This window comes from Oncorhynchus mykiss, chromosome 6 (genome assembly GCF_013265735.2).
Source record: "Oncorhynchus mykiss isolate Arlee chromosome 6, USDA_OmykA_1.1, whole genome shotgun sequence".
NCBI lineage: Eukaryota > Metazoa > Chordata > Actinopteri > Salmoniformes > Salmonidae > Oncorhynchus > Oncorhynchus mykiss.
The window spans coordinates 18793184-18819873 of NC_048570.1; the positions used below are offsets into that span (position 1 = coordinate 18793184).

At 43.4% G+C, this 26690-nt stretch overlaps 1 protein-coding gene and 1 non-coding gene across 9 annotated transcripts in view; both read right to left on the reverse strand.

Annotated features, from left to right (window-relative positions):
* LOC110525392 (ubiquitin-associated protein 2) overlaps positions 1-26690 on the reverse strand; it is a 48105-nt gene that overhangs the window by 18254 nt on the left and 3161 nt on the right. The window contains exons 1-22 of one of the 8 annotated variants that reach the window (XM_021605456.2): positions 18029-18331; positions 16158-16295; positions 15949-16026; positions 15673-15783; positions 14989-15142; positions 14778-14864; positions 11273-11336; positions 10932-11023; positions 10325-10380; positions 10163-10224; positions 9284-9476; positions 8938-9184; positions 8324-8580; positions 7892-8085; positions 7539-7788; positions 7260-7299; positions 7042-7171; positions 6726-6813; positions 6421-6613; positions 6197-6288; positions 5922-5972; positions 5589-5667 (exon numbers count right to left, since the gene is read on the reverse strand). In XM_021605456.2, the coding sequence (XP_021461131.2) occupies positions 5589-5667; positions 5922-5972; positions 6197-6288; positions 6421-6613; positions 6726-6813; positions 7042-7171; positions 7260-7299; positions 7539-7788; positions 7892-8085; positions 8324-8580; positions 8938-9184; positions 9284-9476; positions 10163-10224; positions 10325-10380; positions 10932-11023; positions 11273-11336; positions 14778-14864; positions 14989-15142; positions 15673-15783; positions 15949-16026; positions 16158-16253 (2614 nt within the window). In that variant the 5' untranslated portion in view covers positions 16254-16295; positions 18029-18331. Of the gene's footprint in view, positions 1-5588; positions 5668-5921; positions 5973-6196; positions 6289-6420; positions 6614-6725; positions 6814-7041; positions 7172-7259; positions 7300-7538; positions 7789-7891; positions 8086-8323; positions 8581-8937; positions 9185-9283; positions 9477-10162; positions 10225-10324; positions 10381-10931; positions 11024-11272; positions 11337-14777; positions 14865-14988; positions 15143-15672; positions 15784-15948; positions 16027-16157; positions 16296-17872; positions 17898-18012; positions 18332-26690 lie in introns of those variants that run through there. The other 7 variants (XM_021605458.2, XM_021605461.2, XM_021605455.2 and 4 more) reach the window with 7 other exon arrangements.
* Positions 8772-8850, reverse strand: LOC118965125. Its single transcript, XR_005052456.1, has one exon. It is a non-coding gene; the product is annotated as a small nucleolar RNA SNORD121A (small nucleolar RNA).

The following is a 26690-nucleotide window of genomic DNA, read 5'->3' on the forward strand; positions in this document are numbered from 1 at the left end:
ACACATTTCTCCTACTTGATTTTATACAAGTCAGCAACGGGTGTGGATGAAATAGCCAAATCCACTCATTTGAAGGCAACATGCATCTGTGACCAACAGATGCATATCTTTACTCCCAGTCATGTGAAACCCATAGTTTTCTAATTGATTTATTTCAATTGACTGATTTCCATATGTAAATCAGTAAAATCTTTGAAGTTGCATTCATATTTTTGTTCAGTGTAATTAAAACAGAAATCAAATAAAAAATAAATTGACTCTGTAGGTTTGCCTTTACACTGTTATTTGCGCATGGCTACAGAAGCCTATAATTTAGACCTCAATTATATCCCAAGTTACAAGGCCAGCACTTCAACTTCACTGTGGAAAAGGTGATATGTTGGCATGCTTCAGTTTGCTGCCATATGACTGGTTTCACAGTCTCCAGTAGAGGTCGACCGATTAATTACGGCCGATTCCAAGTTTTCATAACAATCGGTAATCTGCATTTTTGGACACCGATTGTGGCTGATTTTAAAAAAATAATAATTAAACCTTTATTTAACTAGGCAAGTCAGTTAAGAACACATTCTTATTTTCAATGACGGCCTAGAAACGGTGGGTTAACTGCCTTGTTCAGGGGCAGAACGACAGATTTGTACCTTGTCAGCTCGGGGATTCGACCTTGCAACCTTCCGGTTACTAGTCCAACGCTCTAACCACCTGCCTTACATTGCACTCCACAAGGAGCTTGCTTGGCAGGCTGACTACCTGTTATGCGAGTGCAGCAAGAAGCCAAGGTAAGTTGCTAGCTAGCATGAAACTTCTCTTATAAAAAACAAATCAACCTTAACATAATCACTAGTTAACTACACATGGTTGATGATATTACTAGTTCATCTAGCATGTCCTGCGTTGCATATAATTGATGCGGTGCCTGTTAATTTATCATCGAATCACAGCCTACTTCTCCAAACGGATGATGATTTAACAAGCGCATTCAGGAAAAAAGCACTGTCGTTGCACCAATGTGTACCTAACCATAAACATCAATGCCTTTCTTAAATCAATACACAAGAGTATATTTTTAAACCTGAATATTTAGTTAATATTGCCTGCTAACATGAATTTATTTTAACAAGGGAAATTGTGTCCCTTCTCTTGCATTCTGTGCAAGCAGAATCAGGGTATAGCAGCAGTTTGGGCCACCTGGCTCGTTGTGAACTGTGTGAAGACCATTTCTTCCTAACAAAGGACCGTAATTAATTTGCCAGAATTGTACATAATTATGACATAACATTGAAGGTTGTGCAATGTAACAGCAATATTTAGACTTAGATAAAATACGGAACGGTTCTGTATTTCACTGAAATAAACATTTTGTTTACGGATTTGACCATTTTAATGACCCAGGGCTCGTATTTCTGTGTTATAATTAAGTCTATGATTTTATATTTGATAGAGCAGTCTGACTGAGCGGTGGAAGGCAGCAGCAGGCTCGTAAGTATTCATTCAAACAGCACTTTCGTGCATTTGCCAGCAGCTCTTCGTTGTGCTTCAAGCATTGAGTTCTTTATGACTTCAAGCCTATCAACTCCCGAGATTAGGCTGGTGTAACCGATGTGAAATGGCTAGCTAGTTAGCGGGGTGCGCGCTAATAGCGTTTCAAACTTCACTCGCTCTGAGACCTTGAAGTAGTTGTTCCCTTTGCTCTGCAAGGGCCGCCACGGCATTTGTGGAGCAATGGATAACGATGCTTCGAGGATGGCCGTTTTCGATGTAACCCTGGTTCGAGCGAGGAGAGGAACGGAAGCTATACTATTACACTGGCAATACTATAGTGCCTATAAGAACATCCAATAGTTAAAGGTATATGAAATACAAATGGTATAGAGAGAAATAGTCCTATAATTCCTATAACAACTACAACCTAAAACTTCTTACCTGGGAATATTGAAGACTCATGTTAAAAGGAACGACCAGCTTTCATATGTTTTCATGTTCTGAGCAAGGAACTCAAACGTTAGCCTTTTTTACATGGCACATATTGTACTTCTCCTTTCTTCTCCAACACTTTGTTTTGCATTATTTAAATCAAATTGAACATGTTTCATTATTTGAGGCTAAATTGATTTTATTGATGTATTATATTACGGTAAGTGTTCATTCATTATTGTTGTAATTATTATTACAAATAAATATAAAATTGGCCAATTAATCGGTATCGGCTTTGTTTGGTCCTCCAATAATCGGTACCGTTATTGGAAAATCATAATCGGTCGACCTCTAGTCTCCAGTGATCATATGATCAAATAGATCTAAAACTGTCATTAATATTAACAATCCTCTTGTCCAAACAGATTACTCATTTACCTAGCTTTTATCAATTTGTAAATTACAGTGCATGGAGAATGGTGTTACATAGGAAATAATTAAGTAGATGTACCACTTGGAACCGACAGGTTGCTCGACCTTAATTGTTTCTTTGTGCTTGAAGGTGGTGGAATTGAGTGAACTAACAAGGTTCAAAGATGGCGTATCTGTAGACACCTCCGCCACACATTAATTTCTTTGATCTCCACCCCCAACGAATAGCATGCTATTCTTATGCTTAAATTGAAAGTCAGAATATGGGTAGAGAAGTGCATAAAAAGGGAATTACGCCCCATTTACGTGTGCTTAACTTCTTGGTGACTGGGAACAGTATTGAGTAGCTTGGATGAATAAGGTTCCCAGAGTAAACTGCCTGCAACTCAGCCATAAAAGCTAGAATATGCATAGATTGAAGTTTGAGTGTTTTCTAAAACTGTTTGAATGATGTCTGCGAGTATAACAGAACTCATATGGTAGGCGAAAACCTGAATAAAATTCAACCAGGAAGTGGGAAATCTGAGGTTTGTAGGTTTTCAACTCATAGCCTATCGAAGATAGTGGGATATTGGTCATCTTGCACTTCCTAAGGCTTCCACTAGATGTCAACAGTCTTTAGAACTTTGTTTGATGCTTCTACTGTGAAGTGGGGCCGAATAAGAGGGGACTGAGCCAGGTGTCTGGCAGATTCACATGACTGTGCGTCACGAGCTCATGGCAAAGTTAGCTTGGGTTCCATTGCTTTTCTACAGACAAAGGAATTTTCCGGTTGGAACATTATTGAAGATTTATGATAAAAACATCCTAAAGATTGATTCTATTCATCGTTTGACATATTTGGATTTGTTTACCAAACGCCCTAACAAAAGGAGGTATTTGGACAGAAATTATGAACTTTATCGAACAAATCAAACATTTATTGTGGAACTGGGATTCCTGGGAGTGCATTCGGATAAAGATCAAAGGTAAGTGAATATTTATAATGCTATTTCTGACTAACAACATGGCGGATATCTCTTTGGCTGTTTTGGTCTCGGAGCGCCGTACTCAGATTATAGCATGGTGTGCTTTATCCGTAGAGTTTATCTGAAATCTGACACAGCAGTTGCATTAAGGAGAAGTATATCTAAAGTTCCATGCATAACACTTGTATCTTTCGTCAATGTTTATTATGAGTATTTCTGTAAATTGATGTGGCTCTCTGCAAAATCACTGCATGTTTTGGAACTACTGAACATAACACGCCAATGTAAAATGAGATTTTTGGATATAAATATGCACTTTATCGAACAAAACATACATGTATTGTGTAACATGAAGTCCCATGAGTGTCATCTGATGAAGATCAAAGGTTAGTGATTAATTGAATCTATATTTCTACTTTCTGTGACTCCTCTCTTTGGCTGGAAAAATGGCTGTGTTTTTCTGTGACTTGGTGGTGACCTAACAATCGTTTGTGGTGCTTTCGCTGTAAAGCCTTTTTGAAATCAGACACTGTGGCTGGATTAACGAGAATTTTATCTTTAAAATGCTTGAGGAATTTTAATTATGAGATTGTTGTTTTGAATTTGGCGCCCTGCACTTTCACTGTCGGGACGGGACTCTACCGCCCTGAATATCCCTGAGAGGTTAACCCCTCGGCCGGAATTCCCCCTCTGAGAACAGGCAAATGCATGAGAGGGAATGAGAGAGTATTTATACCCCTTGATTTACTCAACATTTTGTGTTCCAACCTGAACTCAAAACAAATCAAATGTATCCCCCCCCCCCCCCCCCCACACACACACACCCCCCACAATGACAGTGAAAACATGTTTCTAGAAATGTTAGCAAAAAAATTTAAAATTAAATACAGAAATGCAACTTCCATCAGTACTCACACCCCTTTGCTATGACACTCCAAATTTAGGCATATACCTGGGAAGGGTATAAAACCATTTCTAGCGTTGAAAGTTTCCAAGAGCCCAGTGATCTCCAACATTGGGAAATTGGAAAAAATATTGAAGTACTCAGACTGCCTGGAGCTGGTCGTCCCACCAAACTGAGCACCCGGGCAAAAAGGATCCTGGTCAGGGAGCTGACCAAGAACCCAATGACCACTGTCAGAACTACAAAGTTCCTTGGCTGAGATGACAAACAACCATAAGTCTTTATGGGCGAATGGCCAGACGGACACCACTCCTGAGAAAAAGCACATCACCAACTGGCGTTTTCAAAAAGGCATTTAAAGACAGATAAGGCAAAAGTTTGTAGTCTGATGAAACAAATATAGCACTTTGCATTCAGGCCAAATAGTTATGTCTAGAGAAAACCAGGCTCAGCTTATCACCCCTACCGTGAAGCATGGTGGCGACATCATCATGCTATGGGGATGCTTTTCAGTAGCAGGGACTGGGAGACTGATAAGGATAGAGGGAACAATGAATAGAGCCAAATACGAGCAAATCTTGGATGAGAACCCGCTTTAGAGTGCAAACAACCTTAGACTGGGGCGAAGATTTGCGTTCCAACAGGCCAATGACCAAAAGCAATGATAGAATGGCTTCAGAACAAGAATATGAAAGTCCTTGAGTGACCCAGCCAAAGCTCAGACTTGAATCGCATTGAAAATCTGTGGAAAGACTTGATTGCTCTTCACCGCCACTTCCCATCTAACTTAACAGACCCTGAGAAAATCTGCAAGAAAGAATGGGAGAAAAAAAAAATAATCCAGGTGTGCAAGGCTTATGGACATACCCAAGACAACTCAAAGCTGTAATTGCCGTCCAAGGTGATTCGACAAACTATTGACTCAGGGGTGTGAATACTTATTTTAATAAGATATTTCTGCATTTCATTTTCAATAAATTAGCAACGTGTTTTCACTGTCATCACGTGGTGTTGCGTGTAGATGGATTATCAATAAACTTAATCCATTTTGTATTCAGGCTGTAACAACAAAATGTGGAATAAGCCAAAGTGTATGAACACTTTGTGAAGGCACTGTGAGAGTTGGGAGGAGCTGAATTAGCTAGTCCCTTTCAATTCAGCCACCGCCACCCCCCCCCCATAAGTAAATCAAGCTTTAATTATAATGTTAGTCAGAGGAGATGGAGATTCAGTCATTGAGGTAGTCCACAAATTAAGATTCAGCTATGTGCTTGTAACCATCATCATCTCCATATTATGGTATGCACCCAAGATCTGGTTCAGGCCACCGAAAATAGTGCATCTGTAAATGAATGTGGAACAAGAATTACCTGAGTATGGATTGTTGGCTAGCCCATCTCTGCCAGGCATTGTTGCGGTTGTACCAGGGAATGCAACTCCATAGTAGTCCTACAGGGAAATAGACACCAGGAGAAGCCAAACAGATTCAACAGTCATTGAGGTAGTCCACATATTAGGATTCAGCCATGTGCTTGTAACCATCTCCATGTTATGACAGGGACACAGATATGCAATATTAATCATTAACATTTATTTTTGTTTGGGTCATCTAAACCAGAGACCGTGCAAGAGTCCGTCTGGGCAAACAAATGTGTGCTGCATTGCTCTTCATCGGCGTAATACATGTGTGAAAAGTTACTCACCATAGGCAGACGAGACTGCAGCATCTGTAGGTCCTCATATCCATAGATCTGCTTTAGAGAGGTACAATGACCAAATGAAACAGGTCAACTAAAATAATCCACATATTCAACCAAGAACCGAAAGGTATTAAAGGGAAGAGAGCGAGAGAAAGGGTGCGATGGCAGGCCAGTGAGAGAAAGACTTGGGGAAAACAAGACTGGTAAAGAGAAATGGATGGGAATTCATGGAAACAAAGAACGAGCATGCAAGAGAAAAAGAGGTTTAGCGTCGTTACCGGGTATGCAGGGAGCAGGCCTCCAGGGCCCATAATGTACTGATTAGCCAGCAGAGGGGGCAGTCCTTGGGCCAAGTTAGGGGGGGCTTTGCCTGTGGAACAAGAATGAGAGAGGGGGGAGCCAAAATTACCAAGGTCTACAGTCAAATAATAGACAGCAGAGAGTAGGACCGTTAAGTGACTAAAAAAACCTGTGTGTGACAGCATGGTTCTCCTGAGCTCACCAGAGGTGGTGTTCAGCAGGGGTTGGGGTTGGGCAGTGCGTCCGGCAGCTGAGAGGGTGGTGTTGCCATTGGTGGATAGACCAGGTGCTCCGGGGACATGCATCATGCCATTGGAGCTGCTAACCGCAGCATTGATGGAAGGTCCAGATGAGGAAGAGAAGGCGTGGAGACTACTGCTCTCCTCGCTGGTCATCTGTAGGGCGGCGGGAGGGAGAGTTGGACAGACAGCAGTTACATTTTTTGGTAGCATTTTTACTCTTCACATTTTCAGAGCTTATTTTAGATAAGTTTTGGACGTGATTTACATTAACCCCAGAAGAAGACACCGTGCTGACCGTAAGGGAGGAGCTAGTGGAGAGGGCAGATCCTGACGAGTATGTACTGGTCACATGACTGGGGAAACCGTGGCAGAGAAAACAGGTAACGTTACCAAATCATCCGATGAGTCTTAAAGTTTAAACCAACTCATTACAACAAGGACTTTATTATTTTGTCAGTCAATAGAGTAGATGGGAGATTCAGTCATTGAGGTAGTCCACATATTAAGATTCATCTATGTGCTTGTAACCATCATCATCTCCATTATAAGAATTACTGGGGGGAGGGGAGTGATGGGCTTACCTGCTGACAGATGGTAGAGGGGCAGAGTAGGAAGGTGTGGGGGCTGGGGAGGGAACATGGTGGACGGGGCCACTGTCACTGCTCATGGGAGGTGATTGTGGCTTAGGGGTTCGAGAAACCAACGACATCGCTGAAAGAGAAGAAACAGATAAGCAAGCATGCTGGACTTCACCATGAAATAACACTTTCGGCAATCACAAATTCTCCTGAGTACTTACAGTCCTCAGGGCCCTGTGTCCTCACGCCACCATAGCCATTCTGTGAAAGACATTGACATTCTCAGTCGGCCATCTTGATTTCACTATACAGTGCTGATAAAGTAGAGCTCCAGTAATCTTAAATAATGCCTGAGGGTCTTAAGTGTCCATTGACCATAGGAGATTCAGTCATTGAGGTATTCCACATAGTAAGAGTCAGATATGTGCTTGTAACCATCATCTCCATATCTATGAGAGACAGGAGGAGTAGTCTTAAATCGAAAGAGTGTCTGACCACACCTGACAAATCCAGTGTTGGTGACTCACAGTGAGAGGGGCGGCGGGGGCGTCTTTGCTCTGGGGGTAGCCCAGGTGGGGGGGCATGCGCTGCACGGGGCCGTTGTCCACTCTGCTAGCTGAGGAGGTGGAGGGTGGGGCGGCGCTGGGGAGACCCAGGGAGGGGGATGGTGTGGCACTGGGCAAACCCAGAGACGGGAAACTGGGGTCTGATATCGACGGAGGCATGGATGACAAGCTGCCAAGGGGCTCACTGCAACAACAACGTAAAGGGACGAGTTAGTGTAAAGCAAGTTCACCGTGGCCTCTACCCCTATACAACACAGTTATACTAAGAAAATGCAGTAAATAAACACCTGACTGGTCCAGGTTTGGAAAACAAGCTGCTTTGGGGCTGGGGTACAGCTGTGGGGGCCAGATCCCTGGCAGGCTCAGCCTGGTGGCCCATGTCAATCACACTGGGCTCCGAGTCAAAGTCCAGGGCCCCAAATTGCACGTTAAGACCAGACACATCTGCTGAGCCTGGCATCTCCACCGCAGATGAGGGGATCTGAGGAGACCAAGCAAGAGGGATTAGGAAAGAGGATGAGAGGGACAAACTATTAACAAAGTTTAATACATAAATCACACTCAGTCACACACTCTAAGACATTTCAGACCGAATGTGTGCAAAGTTGCACTTACCTACAGTACTTTTAGATATGTTTACAAATGGTTGAAAAACAAACACTCATTGTTATGTACCCTCTGAGTGAGCAGGCAACCTCTACTTCCACACGTTTCCTAACCTTTGAGGGAGGAGGTACTCTGCGTCTCTGGGTCTTGATCTGCCTCTGTGGGGGTTCAGCCATGGGAGCCTGATGGTCCAGGGAGGGTCCGTCTCTGGGAGGCGGGGGCCCGGCATCGTAGTGGCCTGGGGGAGTAGGTACCTGGGGGGGAAGAGACAGAGGCTCTGCCTGGGGCAGGGAGCTATGCTGGGCCTGCTGCTGCCGCTGGGCCAGCTGGCTGAGGACAGAGGACGGCTCCGGCTGCATCTTTAGATCCACTGGAGAAGACAGAGAGAAGAGTTAATGGTGGCATTAGCAGTCCAGTAAATACAGATCTGACTCCTCAAATCTGCATGTACCATGAGTCTGCTGCCCCCCCAAAACTGTCACCATATACTTGACTTTTGGGGGGGATAGAATGAGAAGTTGAACAGAGTGATAATGTATTGGGGAAAAAATGCAATGAGGATGGAAGGAGATTCAGTCATTGAGGTAGTCCACACATTAAGATTCAGCTATGTGCTTGTAACCATCATTATCTCCTCCTATTCAACAAGTCGATACAGACAAACAATGACATGTACCCACACCTCACTTGAAACTTTTCCATATGATAGCACCCGTATGTGTCTTACAGTGAGAGGTTAGAACAGGGCCCTTCTCCACTCTCGGGGCCTTGGTTTCACTGGCAGAAATGGGGGCGGAGCCTTGAACTGCAGGTGGACCGGATTCTTTGGCGACACTGCTGTTGTCCGCGGTGACCAGCTGCTGATGGGTCCGCGGGGTGAGCTGGGGCCCGTTGAGCTGCTCTGGTATCCTAACCTCACCCGGGTTCGGCTTGGGCCCACTCAGAGCCCCAAATCCAGAGCCAAGGACTGAGGACTAACAGACAGAGCAAGACAGTTGATAGTGTGTCTGTGTGAAAGCCTGTACAGATATGTATAACCATGAAAAGTGTGTGTGTGTGGCTGGCTGCCTCACCAGGGCACCGTGGGTGTAGCTAGTGCCAGAGGCAGCACTGGCATAGCTGTGTGTGGCGGTGCGAGCGCAGTTGTGGTGAGAGTTGGTGAACACCAGGCTCTGGCCCCCCACGCACACAGGGGCAGGGGGCTCCATGCCACCCAGATCCGCCTCCACACCGCCCGTCTTGGGCAGCAGCGAGCCCATGTCCACACTGGAGAGGAAAGAGGACGACCAGTACATTTACAATGGGACACTGAGTGGATAGTTTAGTGTTGTACCCTGATACTACTTCTTTGCCAAAATGAAATATCACTTCTATTTATGTATAATACCTCGCATTTATATATTGCTCTCTCCATGAGAAGTTGAGCAGAGTGAACACAATGGAAAAAATAATTAAGTAACTGGACGAAAGGAGATTCAGAGATTGAGGTATTGCACACAACGGGTTCAGCTATGTGCTCGTAACCATCATCTCCATTATTTTACAAGCAGATATAGAGAGAACTTATTACATATACCCACAACTCATATTTGGGGCAGCAGGGTAGCCTAGTGGTTAGAGCATTGGACTAGTAACTGGAAGGTTGCAAGTTCAAACCCCCGAGCTGACAAGGTACAATTCTGTCGTTCTGCCCCTGAACAGGCAGTTAACCCACTGTTCCTAGGCCTTCATTGAAAATAAGAATTTGTTCTTAATTGACTTGCCTAGTTAAATAAAGGTAAAATAAAAAATAAATAAATATCATTACTATGAAACCTTCGCATTCCAACCCAAAGCCATTTTACTGTTATTTGTGAGAATTCGTGCTGTAAGACTCGGGGAAAGACGACAGAGATCGAGTATTTCATGGGGTTAAGTGTGCGTTCCTGTGAGCATTAGATTGGAGCCCATACTTGTGTCCAGATGTGATGTGGTTCGCAGGAGCAGAGGCAGTGAACACTTTGGTTTCAGACAGCTGTTGATAAAAACAGAATATCAGGAAGAGAACCTTTGTTATGCGTGTGTGCTTGTGTAGCCACTGTAATATAAAGTCGAAAGTGGCAACCATCACTCACATCCTCATTCCAGTCTTCTGCAGCCCAGTCTTCCAAGTTGCCTCTCCATGTTCCTCCTATGATGGTAGGGGACAGTAGGGGTACGTGAGTTAGTCCTCATGTCCGACAGAGCTCAGTCAGCAGCACAATCAGAGTTGTGTTCATTAGGGGCGCACAGAGCAAACACTAATGTATCACAAAGGAAAACAAAATACTTTCTTATTGGACAAACCCAGGTTGTCCATTCCAGTTTTAAAATCGGGTTTCTTCCTTTTCGGTGCCTAATGAACACGGTCCTGGTTGAGGCCAAACCGCACTGCTCCAACTGTGTCCAGGACTATACTACTACAACCATGCTTTAACGCTCTAAAACCTACACCTCGAAAGGGAGTGGGCTACATTTCAGAACTCAGGCAAACCAATTTGACCGTATAGAGTGTCAAGATCAAGCTTATTGGTTACAGCGGAGACATTTAATCCCCTCCAGGATCAAGATCCCTGTTGCCTAAAATGTTTTGAGAGTTTCTTATTTTTAAATAGCCCCCCGTGTAGACATTCAGTAATACCATATACCCCGGAGTTGTACAGAAACGGTATGAAAATCCAGATACCGCCCAACCCTACTCACCTATACCATCTCCACCTTCGTTCCCCTCTGCTTCCCAAGTTTCCTGGTGAGACCCGCTAGAGTTAGCGTTGTAGTCGGCGGGGTTGAAGATCCTTAGGTGGGGAGAGGGTTAGGGGTTCATCTATGTGCTTGTAATCATTATTAAGCAACGCTATGATACAGTGAAACAGCCACATCTACACACACTTGTTAGATTTACTGCACTGTCGGAACTAGAAGCACAAGCATTTCACTACACTCGCATTAACATCTGCTAACCATTTGTATGTGACCAATAAATTAGATACACACAGCTGAATAAACAAACAGCAGGAGATCGCCAGTGTGGATCTTCAACTCACCCCATCCCCTGAGAGGAGAACCTGTTCCCACCAGCTGCTCTTCCCCTTCCGCGACCCCCCAACCCTAAAGACACACAGAAACACTACGTCTGACCTCTGCTGCAAGACACAAACCAATCCATTAAATTACATTACTAATGCCTGTGTTTTAAAACAGACATGTTTTCAGCACAAATGTCTGATATGTGTTGCTTCAAAACAGGTTAGAAGGGGGCATGGTACAGTATGGTGTGCATGCTGCTATGAGTCAGTTACATGTAGACTGGTAGAGAATTTTGAACAGACTGAACACCTGACACTACTTGCTTATCAGAAATCAGGGTTGGATTTCAGGCTGACAGCATTTGACAGGTCTTGGATCAGTATACGAGGATTGGCTTAGCCTAGACAGCTTAGGACATATGATAAATACATTTACAGACAGCAACTGCCATCACTGCCAGATCTGACTTTACCCCAACCAAAACAACCTCCCTGGCTTGTCCACCCCTTCTCCCCGTTCTATAGCAGCTGCAGGACAGTAGTGCATTCAGAAAGTATTCATACCTCATGACTTATTCCACATTGTGTTACAGCCCGAACACAAAATGGATTTAATAGATATTTCTCACCCATCTACACACAACACCACATAAAGACAAAGTGAAAACCTGTTCATGTTGTAAATGCATTGAAAATAACATAATTTACATAATAATTCAAACCCCTTTGCTATGACACCCCAAATTGAGCTCAGGTGCATCTAACTTATTTCCAATGTCACTACAACTTGGAGTCCACCTGTGGCCAATTCAATTGTTTGGACAGTTTATATAATGGTCCCACAGTTGACAGCGCACGCCAGAGCAGAAACTATACCATGAAGTCCAAGGAACCGTCTCTAGATCCCCGAGATAGAATTGTGATGAGGCAAATATCTGGGGAAGGCTATAAAACTATTTCTATAGTGTTGGAAATTTCCTAGAGCGAAGTGGTCTCCATCCTTGAGAAATTGAAAAAATATGGAGCTACCCAGACTCAGCCTAGAACTGGCCGTCCAACCAAACTGAGCAACTGGGCAAGAAGCACTGACAGAACTAGAGCGTTCCTTGGCTGAGATGGAAGAATCTGCCAGAAGGACAACAGTCTCTACAGTGGCCAGACAGAAGTCACTCCAGAGAAAAAGTTACATTACAGTGTGCCTGAAGTTTGCAAAAAGGCATGTGAAAGACATACGGGTAAAGTTTGTGGTCAGATGAAACCAAAATGTAACTCTTTGGCCTGAACGTAAAGTGCTATGTCTGGAGAAAACCAGTCTAACACCATCCCTACTGTGAAGCATGGTGGCGGCAGCATCATGCGTGGGGATGCTTTTCAGCAGCAGGGACTGGAAGACTGATAAGCATAAAGTGAACAATGAATGGAGCCAAATACAGTCAAATCCTTGAGAACATGCTTCAGAGTGCAAACGAGAGACTGAGGCTAAGATTTACATTCCAAAAGGAAAATGACCCTAAGCACAAAGCCATGCTGGAATGGCTTCAGAACAAGAATGTGAAAGTCATTGAGTGACCCAGCCAGTCTGCAGAAAGACTTGCAGATTGCTTTTCACCACCACTCCCCATCTAACTTAACAGCGCTTGAGAAAATCTGCAAGCAAGAATGAGAGAAAATCCCCAAATCCAGATGTCTATGGTATGTATATCAGCCTTGCACAACTCAATGCTGTTATCACCACCCACGGTGCTTATATAAAGTATTGACTCAGGAGTGTGAATACTTAAGTAAATTAGGAAATTTATTGAAAATGAAATGCATAAATATCTAACATCTCTAGAAACATGTTTTCACTGTTATTATGGGGTATTGTGTGTAGATTGGTGAGAAATTAGATATCATTTTAAATTCAGGCTGTAACAAAATGTGAAATAGGTCAAAGGAATACTTTGAAGATTGTATATTTCACACACAATGGCACTTACAAGAATTGCTGGGCGACACAAATGGACATATCGCCAACTAAACCCCCCCCCCCCATCAACTAGATACCCACTTTATATGCCATTTTGGGGAGGATTAATGTAGAGGCTGTTGTATAGCATGGCAAAGTGGAATCTTGTGGGCAGGGTGTGGCAAGGTACAACAAGGCTCAGTGGGACATTAGTTCAGGTTGGCCAGTACCAGTAACGTAGTATAATGGGCAAAAAAACAGATTTGACAAGGTGCAGGTAGACAGAACAGAGCACTTAGGAAAAAAAATAAGTGTCTGCAAACTGTAGCGCTCCCGATGCAATGGATTTATCAAATAATCAACACTTAATAATATCAGAGCTATAGAATTCAGATACATGACATGGCCAAAAGTATGTGTACACACCCTTCAAATGAGTGGATTCGGCTATTTCAGCCATACAAGTTGCAGACAGGTGTGTAAAATCGAAGCGCACAGCCATGCCATCTGCAGACACAACGGCAGTAGAATGGCCTGGGACCGTCATAGGATGCTACCTTTTCAAGTCGGTTTGTTACATTTCTGCCCTGCTAGAGCTGCCCCGGTCAACTGTAGGTGCTGTTATTGCAAAGTGGAAATATCTAGGAGAAACAGCTCATCTGGAAAATAATAGGTCCCACAAGCTCAAAGGAACAGGACCGCCGAGTGCTGAAGCATGTAAACATTGCGTCCTTGGTGCAACACTCACTACTGAGTTCCAAACTGCCTCTGGAAGCAATGTCAGCACAAGAACCGTTCGTCGGGAGCTTCATGAAATAGGTTTCTATGGCCAAGCAGCCGTATAGAACCTTACGATCACCATACGCAGCATTTGGCTGGATTGGTGTAAAGCTTGTCACCATTGGACTCTGGAGCAGTGGAAAAGCATCCTGTGGAGTGATAAAACACACTTCACCATCGCACAGTCCAACGAACACATTTGGGTTTGGTGGATGCCAGGTGAAAGCTACCTGCCCCAATGCATAGGGCCACCTGTAAAGTTTGGTGGAGGAGGAATAATGGTTTGGGCAAGGCCCCTTAGTTCCAGTGAAGGGAAATCTTAATGCACAGCATACAATGACATTCTAGATGATTCTGCGCTTCAACTTTGTGGCAACAGTTCAGGGAATGCCCTTTCCTGTTTCAGCATGACAATGTCCCCATGCACAAAGAAAGGTGTATACAGAAATGGTTTGAGATCAGAGTGGAAGAACTTGACTGGCCTGCACAGAGCCCTGACCTCAACCCCATCAAACACCTTTGGGATGAATTGGAACTCCGACTGAGAGCCAGGCCTAATCGCCCAACATTAGTGTACGAGCTCACTAATGCTCTCATGGCTGAACAGAAGCAAGTCCCCGCAGGAATGTTCCAACATCTAGTGGAAAGCCTTCCCAGAAGAGTGGAGGCTGTTATAGCAGCAAAGAGGGACCAACTGCATATTAATGGCTAAGATTTTGGAATGAGATGTTTGACGAGCAGGTGTCCACCTACTTTTGTCTATGTAGTGTACATAATTTTCATAGTAGTATTTACCTCTGCCAGCAACGCCTCTCCCCCTGCGACCACGGTCAGCCACTTTATCCCCAGAACACATTTCAAACCCATTCTCTTCTGGCCGAACTGAAAAGGAGAGGCAAAGGGAGAAACAATTACGTATAAGTCAACACACAAGCAAAAACAAAGAGATATGATTTATGTAACACACTTCCTATCATATCTCCCCCTTGGGTGTGTTCCCCCTCACCCTCTCTGCTGCGGTTGGCTCCACGGCCCCTCCTGTTGGGGACTCCGCGGCTCCGGCTTGCCTCGCGATCTCCTCTCTTCTCTCGGTTGTCCTTCATCTCCGAGGGACCCCCCTCCTTCCCTCGCACCTTTTTCCCAACTGTCTCCCAGGTGGTCTGACAGACAAAGATACCTTATTGCAAACACGAAGACACTCAACACTAAATAAGCAAACTTGGAAAATGGGTACTAGATTTGGTTATGAGAATATATTGATGCAAACTTGGTACTGAATAGTCAAGTGGTTGAAGGGGCTATCAATTATCAAATATTTTTCTTTAAATTGATGTGTACTCATGGATTCTTAAAGAATATAACTTAAAATGCCACAGCTTGCATCCTGCCAGAAGCCAAAATACAACCGTGTTTTACACCTTTGTGTAAAAATGTAAACAAACACTTTTGCCACAAAACATGGTTAAAAAAAACAATAATTTTTATTTCATGGGTGGTCAGTCCATAAGTCAGACTATGAATTTGATAGTGGCTACATTTCTTCAGCCTCATCACTAAGCTGTTTATCAAAACAGTAGCTGGGAGACCGCTTTGTAGTTGTTGGAACTACAGATTACGCCTTTAATGAGAGTTAGTGGCACTGGATGAGTCAGAGCAAGGGTGAAGGTGAGCGTCTTTCGGGGACCCTCACTGTGTCAGAGGTGCTTTCCAGCAGGAAATTGATGGCTCTGTTGACATCCTCATTGCAGTCATGGAGGGCCACCATGCACTCATCTTGGGTCTTCCCAGTCACCTCAATCAGCTGTGGGAACACAATCAGCACGTGTGCACAACAACTCAGCTTTATTTACACAAGCACACCCACACAGATGTGGGGCTAGTGTGCATTGGTACTGAACTTAATCATACACGTATTAGGCTACATAAATTCTCCACATTTTCACAACTTGTTTCACACTGTACTCACCTGTTTGACCTTATCCTCAAAGTCAGCATCATTTTTGTCATAGATCATCTGGGCAAGCCGAATCTGTTCTGCTGTGGCCTGCATTCAAAGAGGGCAGTTACACACATGTCAACTCTATTGTTGGTTTGTGTAATGGCAGGAATAACATGAGAACCAAAGGTTCACTGTGTACATAGTGTTGCTAATCTGAAAGTGTGTATGAAACTCACTTGTATCTGTTTCTGTGGGTGTGTGGTTTGTGTGGTAGTGGGCAGCGCTCTGTCCCGAGTTCCTCGAGCTGGATTGCTGACCACTGAAGTCATCATATACAGTATATACAAAACAATGTATGTACAAAATAGAAAAATCTGAAACATATGAGGGGGGACATCAATCAGTGAAAGGGACATCAATAATTTCAACCTGCTAGACAAACCTTGGATCTCTGTAGTGTATACAGTACGGAGTCTTGCTTTTGTTAACTTTTCCATGTTAGACTAACCCCATCCATTACCCCTCATGTTTAAATTTAGACATCAAAACCAGGGGGAGGCTGTTCTGGTGTCAGCTTACATCTCTCATGCACAGTCAAAAACAGTTTCACAAACATAGCTCGATGTACAGGTCAAACAAGCGTCACACATACATCTGACTAAGGTTAGAACATCATAACCTCAAGTTTATTAAATGGCACCTTTGAGTATTGACTACTTATAAAACAGGACAATTATGTTGCTCTGTATTGACATGGCCAAGTAGTTTGGTATGGCTGTGAATGACGCTAAGCTAGCTAACGTAGCTTAGTCAACTATTTTTGAAAGTTCTAGCGAGGGCCTTGTGCAAACCACAGCGCCAAGTCCAAATCATGGGCAGCCATTTGGGGTGGCAAAAAACGAATTTGCGCCGTGCCAGGGATTCATGTGCCCGTGAAGTTAATCAAAACAGTAACGTTTGTTAGCTAAATTAGGCCTCACTACCGGACTGGCAAGTGGCTATAGTAGATTGCCTAGGTAGTTAGCTGAAAAACCAACTGATTAATGTAATAATGATAGTGCGTAGCTGGCTTGTTAGCACTCGTCTCGCTAACATTAAACAGATGCCATTATTAGTTATTGTGACAGCTGCGTTCTCTTATCCGGGTGGGAACACATGAACAAACTAGTTGATTATAGTAACTACTGTTAAATTAGCTAGTAAATTAGGCTAAGGTAGTTAGCTAGCCAATTTAGACGAGTCTCCTCGTTATTGAACGAAAATGAATCTTACTAAAGTATTTCTGAGCAGGATTAACGTTACGTTAACTACTTCCAACAATCAGTGCGTCCCAAAAGTATAGCTTCAGAGTTTGTTTAATTCGATGATTCACATGTCAAGAGGATGACCAACGTTGACTTGCTAACATTAGTTAGCTAAAATATTGCCAAGAAAAAGTAACAGTATTTGTTCAAATATACAAATTGAGCCTGGACAAAGCCCAAATGTACTAATTGCCTCAACCTTAAATATCCAGATGTTTTAGGTAATAACCCCATAACGCCACATAGATAAGCATGCTTACGACGTTATAGCAGATCACTTTCGACAAAAATAAACAATGTTGAGGACGAAACTCTTTGTGTAACCGGCTAGCTAGCTACTAAGTAGCTAGCTAAGCTACTGGTCGCTCCCATTGGAGCAGAAACATCAGTGACCCAACACAGGTCATCTTATGTTAAATTAGCTAATCAAATGTAGTAACGTTTACTATGTACACCTTGTAAAGTACTATGGCGTACCCGAAACGATTTGCTAGCAAGAAGCGTGTGAACATGGCTAGCTAGTCAGTAGTTAGCTACTTGACCCGTGGGTTAGCTGATAGCATGCTAGCAAATCTTTCTAGCATTTGAAAACGTTCGCACAATGCAATTGCTACGGCAGGGCTAGAATCTCCTAGCTCCATCCGCACCTCGTCGTCGCTTAAGTGGTTAACTGGTAACGTCAAATGATGGCCCGGTCTGTCTCTTCGCGAATAGTATTACTGAAGTCAATCAAACCCATACAACAAATGCACGAACTGTATTTTTCGTCAATGTTATCATAACAAACCTTTTTATTTCTTTACCTGCTAACACGCTTCGCTCAGCCAGCAGCAGATGCCGTCACGTGACCCACTGTACAGTTGTTCAACCCTAAATAACTGAACCAGCCACTCACTACAGGCCTAGCAGATCAGATGGTTTTACGCACTCTGCTCTTGTGTACGTGCTTGCTCCCTCTCCCCGGGGAACGTGCAGTCAGATAGAAAGAACCCCATACAGAATCAGTCGATATAATCGAGAACAATCATCAGAAATCACGCGATATGAATCAGACAGTGAGTGGGGTGCCGCCTGACCCACTAGTTTGTCAGAAGGTTCAAATCAGTCAGTTTCATATCGTAATTTTGCTCCTGAGTGGCGCAGCGGTCTAAGGCACTGTATCTCAGTGCTTGAGACGTCACAGCAGACACCTTGGTTCGATTACAGGCTGTATCACAACCGATCGTGATTGGGAGTCCCATAGGACGGCACCTAATTGTAAATAATAATTTGTTCTTAACTGACTTGCCTAGTTAAATAATGTAAAATAAAAAAAAATGTAAGTATTACGTTGGTGGCGGTAATCATTTTTATTGTGCCGTAACTAAAACTAGAACTTCTAACATCCTGTCCCTTCGTCAAAGGTACATAACGCATTGTTTTTTAAACTATGATTTACAAAGCCAATGTAATGGATTTTAAAGTGTTTTTAACCCGGGATAGCCCGCTAATATGACCCATAGTAGCGAAGAACAGTTCTTGAGTGCAATTCGATCTGAATATATAAAACATTTAAAAGGATTTACAATTTTACATTAGCAGTTCATTCGGCTTAAATTTCCCTGGAACCATGGCATGGTGTCATTTCCTGTTTCGGTGCTAGGCTGCGTCTCCTGTCTCTGTCTTTGTCTTTAATCTCCATAAGTGTGCACTAGTACACTTTCTCACATGGATTTAAACTCTCTCAAGCCAATGCTTACATATCCAAAGTGGGTACTTAGAAAGACTAATTTCATAGGATATGCCTACATTTAAAATGTATATGATGGGGTACTTTTTGGGCACTATGGGCAGAGCACGATGTGATTGGGCCTTCAATTATCAAAAAAGGTTGAGAACCACTGGACTTGGCAAGTATCAGATGGTACATGATAACAATTCCAGCAATAATCATCCATTAGCCAAGATGCCCAAAATATTCCTGTCCCGTGCTTGTTGAAGCATGTGTCATCACCTGTCTCAGGAGGCATTTCAGACTACTTAATGTCCATACGAAGCACAACTTCCTACCCATAATGGTCTATAGATTCCCTATAAGAAAATAATTGAGTGTAAGCAAAGTAACTCCACTAGTCATGCATTATGATACAGTAGATAACGTGTCCTATGTATCAGATAATTTAAATGTAATTAATATTATATCTTCATTTAGAATAAATCAAACTTAGTTGTTATTGTCTTGTTTTTCTTTTTGAAGAAAAAAAGCCATGCTGGTTTACAGAGACCTGACTAGAGGTGTGACAGCACACCCCTGCCATCAACTTGGATCAGTGAGAAAGTTGCTCTGTTCAGGTCTGTTCAACTTAATTTAACCAGGATAATTCCCTCAGTAACAATTGTCACTAATCTCTAGGTCTAGGGAGTACTCGGAGAACAGAACCGGTTCCCTCTGCAGCAGAAGTTGTACCCAGCTGCAGTGATGCACCTCCTCCACCAGCATAGAAAAAGAAAGGCAGAGGATGTTGTGGCCTGGAAGGGGTTGAGGGAGCTACTCCACACTACAAATCAGCCGGGCTAGACAATCTGGACCCTCTCTTTCTAAAATTATCTGCCAAAATTGTTGCAACCCCTATTACTAGCCTGTTCAACCTCTTTCTTATCGTCTGAGATCCCAAAAGATTAGAAAGCTGCTGCGGTCATCCCCCTCTTCAAAGGGGGAGACACTCTAGACCCAAACTGTTACAGACCTATATTTATCTAACCCTGCCTTTCTAAAGTCTTCAAAAGCCAAGTTAATAAACACATCACCGACCATTTCGAATCCCCCATACCTTCTCTGCTATGCAATCTGGTTTCCGAGCTGGTCATGGCTGCACCTCAGCCACGCTCAAGGTCCTGAACGTTATCATAACCGCCATCAATACGAGACAATACTGTGCAGCTGTATTCATCAATCTGGCCAAGGCTTTCGACTGTCAATCACCACATTCTTATCGGCAGACTCAACAACTTTGGTTTCTCAAATGACTGCCTCGCCTGGTTACCAACTACTTCTAAAAACAGAGTTCAGTGTGTCAAATCGGAGGACCTGTTGTCCGGACCTCTGGCAGTCTCTATGGGGGAGCCACAGGGCTCAATTCTCGGGCCGACTCTTTTCTCTGTATACATCAATGATGTCGCTCTTGCTGCTGGTGATTCTATGATCCACCTCTACGCAGACGACACCATTTTGTATACTTCTAGCCCTTCTTTGGTTAACTAACCTCCAAACGAGCTTCAATGCCATACAACTTTCCTTCCGTGGCCTCCAACTGCTCTTAAATGCAAGTAAAACTAGATGCATGCTCTTCAACCGATCGCTGCCCACACCTGCCCGCATCACCCCTCTGGACAGTTGACTTAGAATATGTGGACAACTACAAATACCTAGGTGTCTGGTTAGACTGTAAACTCTCCTTCCAGACTCACATTAAGAATCTCCAATCCAAAATCGGCTTATTTCGCAACAAAGCATCCTTCACTCATGCTGCCAAACATAACCTTGTAAAACTGACTATCCTACCAATCCTTGACCTCAGCAATGTCATTTAGAAAATAGCCTCCAACACTCTATTCAGCAAATTGGATCCAGTCTATCACAGTGCCATCCGTTTTGTCACCAAAGCCCCATATACTACCCACCACTGCGACTTGTATGCTCCCGTTGGCTGGCCCTCACTTCTTATTGGTCGCCAAACCCACTGGCTCCAGGTCATCTATAAGTCTTTGCTAGGTAAAGCCCCGCCTTATCTCAGCTCACTGGTCACCATAGCAGCACCCACCCGTAGCGCGCGCTCCAGCAGGTATATTTCACTGGTCACCCCCAAAGCCAATTCCACCTTTGGCCGCCTTTCCTGACAGTTCTCTGCTGCCAATGACTGGAACGAATCACACAAAAAAAAATAAAACATTTTTTTTTTTAAATCACTGAAGCTGGAAACTCTTATCTCCCTCACTAACTTTCAGCACCAGCTGTCAGAGAAGCTCAGATCACTGCACCTGTAAATAGCCCATCCAACTACCTCATCCCCCATACTGTTATTTACCTTATTTTGCATCCCAGTACCCCAACTTGCACACTCATCTTCTGCACATTTATCACTCCAGTGCTTAATTGCCAAATTGTAATTATTTCACCACTATGGCCTATTTATTGCCTTTACCTCCCTTATCCTACATCATTTGCACACACTGTACATATACTTTTTTTATTGTATTATTGACTGCATGTTTGTTTATTCCATGTGTAACTGTGTTGTTTGTGTCGCACTGCTTTGCTTTATCTTGGCCAGGTCGCAGTTGTAAATGAGAACTTGTTCTCAACTAGCTTACCTGGTTAAATCAAGGTGAAATAAAATTAAAAAAACATGCCTGCAGTGGAGCTGGAATGTCCTCCACCCAAAGCCATCTGCAGTGTGTGTGTGTGTGTATAGAGTTTTGGAGGAGGCGGAGCTATGGCGCTGTGGGGATTGTGGCTCAGATAAATATTCCTGTGCCACCTGTGCTGTGAGAACACACAGCACTCCCAACATTGTACACGTGCATTTTATGTTATGTCAACAAACCTGTCAACTTCTGGCTTAAAAATATTGCTTCCCAGTCCAAAATGTTGATCATGTACATATCAACTCAGATTTATTTATATAGCCCTTCTTACATCAGCTGATATCTCAAAGTGCTGTACAGAAACCCAGCCTAAAACCCCAAACAGCAAGCAATGCAGGTGTAGATGCACAGTGGCTAGGAAAAACTCCCTAGAAAGGCCAAAACCTAGGAAGAAACCTAGAGAGGAACCAGGCTGTGAGGGGTGGCCAGTCCTCTTTTGGCTGTGCCGGGTGGAGATTATAACAGAAAATGGCCAAGATGTTCAAATGTTCATAAATGACCAGCATGGTCCAATAATATAATCACAGTAGTTGTCAAGGGTGCAACAAGTCAGCACCTCAGGATTAAATTTCAGTTGGCTTTTCATAGCCGATCATTAAGAGTATCTCTACCGCTCCTGCTGTCTCTAGAGAGTTGAAAACAGCTGGTCTGGAACAGGTAGCACGTCCGGTGAACAGGTCAGGATTCCATAGCCGCAGGCAGAACAGTTGAAACTGGAGCAGCAGCACAACCAGGTGGACTGGGGACAGCAAGGAGTCATCATGCCAGGTAGTCCTGAGGCATGGTCCTAGGGCTCAGGTCCTCCGAGAGAGAAAGAAAGAAAGAGAAAGAATTAGAGAGAGCATACTTAAATTCACACAGGACACCAGATAAGACAAGAGAAGTACTCCAGATATAACAGACTGACCCTAGCCCCCCGACAGACAAACTATTGCAGCATAAATACTGGAGGCTGAGACAGGAGGGGTCAGGAGACACTGTGGCCCCATCCGATGATACCCCCGGACAGGGCCAAACAGGCAGGATATAACCCCACCAACTTTGCCAAAGCACAGCCCCCACACCACTAGAGGGATATCTTCAACCACCAACTTACCATCCTGAGACAAGGCTGAGTATAGCCCACAAAGATCCCCGCCGCGACACAACCCAAGGGGAGGCACCAACCCAGACAGGAAGATCACATCAGCGACTCAACCCACTCAAGTGACGCACCCCTCCTAGGGACGGGATGGAAGAGCACCAGTAAGCCAGTAACTCAGCCCCTGTAATAGGGTTAGAGGTAGAGAATCCCAGTGGAGAGAAGGAAACCGGCCAGGCAGAGACATCAAGGGCGTTTCGTTGCTCCAGAGCCTTTCCGTTCACCTTCACACTCCTGGGGCAGACTACACTCAATCATATGACCCACTGAAGAGATGAGTCTTCAGTAAAGACTTAAAGGTTGAGACCGAGTCTGCGTCTCTCACATGGGTAGGCAGACCATTCCATAAAAATGGAGCTCTATAGGAGAAAGCCCTGCCTCCAGCTGTTTGCTTGGAAATTTTAGGGACAATTAGGAGGCCTGCGTCTTTTGACTAACGTACGTGTAGGTATGTATGGCAGGACCAAATCGGAAAGATGGGTAGGAGCAAGCCCATGTAATGCTTTGTAGGTCTGCAGTAAAACCTTGAAATCAGCCCTTGCCTTGACAGGAAGCCAGTGTAAGGAGGCTAGCACTGGAGTAATATGAACACATTTTTTGGTTCTAGTCAGGATTCTAGCAGCCGTATTTAGCACTAACTGAAGTTTATTTAGTGCTTTATCCGGGTAGCTGGAAAGTAGAGCATTGCAGTAGTCTAACCGAGAAGTAACAAAAGCATGGATTAATACATACAGTTCTTTAAAAGTTATAATTCCCTGCAGCGATAAGGTAAATGTAGCAAAATCTGTCATGCCAAGCACAGAGTTGATTTGGAGTTTTCTAACAACTCGTGCAATGAAATATCCCCGATGGTGTAGTTTCAAATCTGTTCTAACAAGTTTGTGTATGTCTGTCGTAGTCAGGGCAGTTCGTCCCATGTGTCCCGGTGGGCCTACAATGGGAGTGGAAGAGACAAGGTGACCCTGACTGTCAAAGCCAGTACAACCGTCTTTTGACAGTTGTTGACGTTAGAGGTAGGCCTTACATCCAAATTGGAAACTATGACATCTGGCTCTTTTAGCATCTTGCAAATTGTATCAGAGAATCAATTGTAGCAGAGACAGTTTCTTCCTCCAAGCCATAAAACTGTTGATGAAAACTGAACTGACTCTTTGCTTCTATGGCAACTACTGTACTTAATAGACTGTAGTTATCTTATTTCATTCTATTGTGCACACTATACTGTATTCCTGCAAAAATAACTTTGATTTAATTGTATCTAGTTTACCATAACCCTGTTCACTCGGTTGTTATGATAAAAATATGGAGTAATTTCTAAAGTTCATAAGAGGAATGCATCTCACCAACATCGGAAGTAATGTCTAGTAATGCAATCTAGGAAACAGAATGTCCTCATTTCAGGACGAGCTCATGACGTCTGACTGCAGCTGTGAGCTGGAACCTGTCACCCTGATCTGCCACAGACTCTACCTTACCATCCCCGAGAGACTGTCAGGAAGTTGGTGCCACTGACCTCGGACGGAACCAAGTGTCCTCTGTCCACAGGTATGTCAATGATAACAATTAAGGAACAACTATCATGTCTCAGTAAGCTAGGATTCTTATTTACATTCAGTGTTGTTCATAATTTATAGGAGGAAATATATCCAACCTCAGTCATCTTTCATATATATATATATATATATATATATATATATATATATATATATCTCATTGCCTTGCCAAACAGTAGTAATGTTATGCGCAATACTATTGCAAGCCTCTCAAAAAACCCAATCCTTCGTCCAAGTCGTGGGAGGCGGAAACAGGTCAAGTACAGGATTGCCACAGGGCAAAGTTGTGGGTGGCCGCTACGGTTGCCATGAAGGCCAGTCTGGATCCACAACACGCTGGATAACGGGGCTCTGGCAAAGCTAGGTGGACCAATCATCTGCTTAGAGTATACTACCGATTGCAGATACATTCACGAAGAAACTACAGTGTAAATGTCTTGTGTTTCCCAAAGAGCAAAAGGGTTTAAGTAATACCCTTGCAAAAGTCAATTCCCTGTATCCCTAATAGTTTTGTAGAAGTCATTATTTGCATTATTGTTTTAAAGGAAAACGGTCATCAAATTATTGCAGCTGATGCCCTATTTGGGCTCCCAAACATGCTGGGTGGTTCTTGTGACCAAGACAAAGTTGACTGCTTTGTAGGAGGTGCATTAGACACACCAACTGAGGTACAGTACACTGGATTTTGAAGAATGGGATGTATCTCACAATCAGTTTAGTTTCACTAGCACTCTTCTGTGTGACTTGTGTTTGTGTGTATAACCAACAGCTGGGCTAATGTTGAAAAAGTTAAAAGGTTTGATTGAAATCAGGAGAAGCCATTTATCCTTGGTGATGAGACTCTAGCATTGGAATATTCTGTCCATACAAATATTTTTTAAATTGAACACACTAGACGAAACATGAACTGCTTGGTGAATGTGACTTTTTCCACTCATGGTTATTCACTTCATTTTACAGGAGTGGGCGAGGAAGCGCTGTGATCCAAAACCCAGAAACTGGACATAACTGGTGTGTTTAGGATGGCGTGCAGGCATGAGCATCCTCTGAAGTTCCTGAACCTGAAGAGGAGAGAAGTATGTTGATTGATGCATGTGGGTGGGTGGATGGATGGATACTTCAGATGGGTAGCTGGTGTATTTTTAGTTATATCTAACATTGGCTACGATGACTGATGTTGAACAGTCATTTCCTGTTTGCAACTGCTGTGTTCCTGCTGGGGGACCTGAAAGCAATGCAGGGACCAGACATCACAACGTCTCTTCACTATGACATTGCATGCCAGCTGAAGCCGCATTTACAATTGATCAAATCAATCTATGTTAACTATTATAATGCATTTAATATTTAACCACTATGCTATAGTGAGTTTCATGAATCGCTTGATACCATTATGAATGGCTTGAAACGGATTGCTCCATACCGACTTTGTAACCATAAGTCATATTTTACACACAAAATAACTGCTCCTTCACTCAAATAAATATATATATATATAATTATTATTATATATATTTTTTTTTTAAGTCCCGATCTGATGGTGGACACATTTGCAGTGCCAGCCTTTCATGCCTATGCTCATGATGCTGACAGTCAGGTAATGAATACTTCTCTTTATCATTTATTCTGCTAAACACCAATTCTTTGTAGTTGCAGACAGTTGCCCTAACAGTATTAAGAAACAGCTAGTTGTAATTTGTCCTAGTCCCTTAACCACCCATTGTAATGCTTATTATGGTTTCTGATTGTACTTTACATTTCAGGTCACTGATGGTACCAGGTATGTGACTGTGGGCTTGCTGACGGAGAACAAATGGAGAGGTTGTGGTCCTACCTTCGAAAAGTTGGGAAGATCACAAAAGAGATGACACCTTCTCATCGTGTTGACACCCTCACCGATGCCCTCCTATTACGCAGCCAGGGTCAGGGAGAAGCAAGGTACAAATGTATAACTGGAAATCAGTTAAGTATTGAAACGACCCATTGTTCAGGATTGTGCCGACATCATTTAGCAACAAAAAAAACACTGATGTATTTTAAACAATTTAGGAAATGTATGTTCACCATCATATGTTATAGTACCAACAATACAACTCTGTCGGCAGAAGGTCCTGAACGAGGAAACCGAGGCAAAGGAGTAGTTGAGGGTGCTGCTAAACAGCATTCCAGGTTAAATTCCATGTGTTTTGCTCATAATATGTAAGGATCCTTTTCTACTAATTCAATCAGATGAATTGGAAGCAGGGCTTCAGTAGCTGGAGGCTTTCACCGACAGAGACCCTCACAGACAAGAGGACGTTGTTCCTTACTTGGCAGGAGAAATACGTGGAAACTCTGGCAGAGCAACATCGAGTTGCGTAGGTAGTT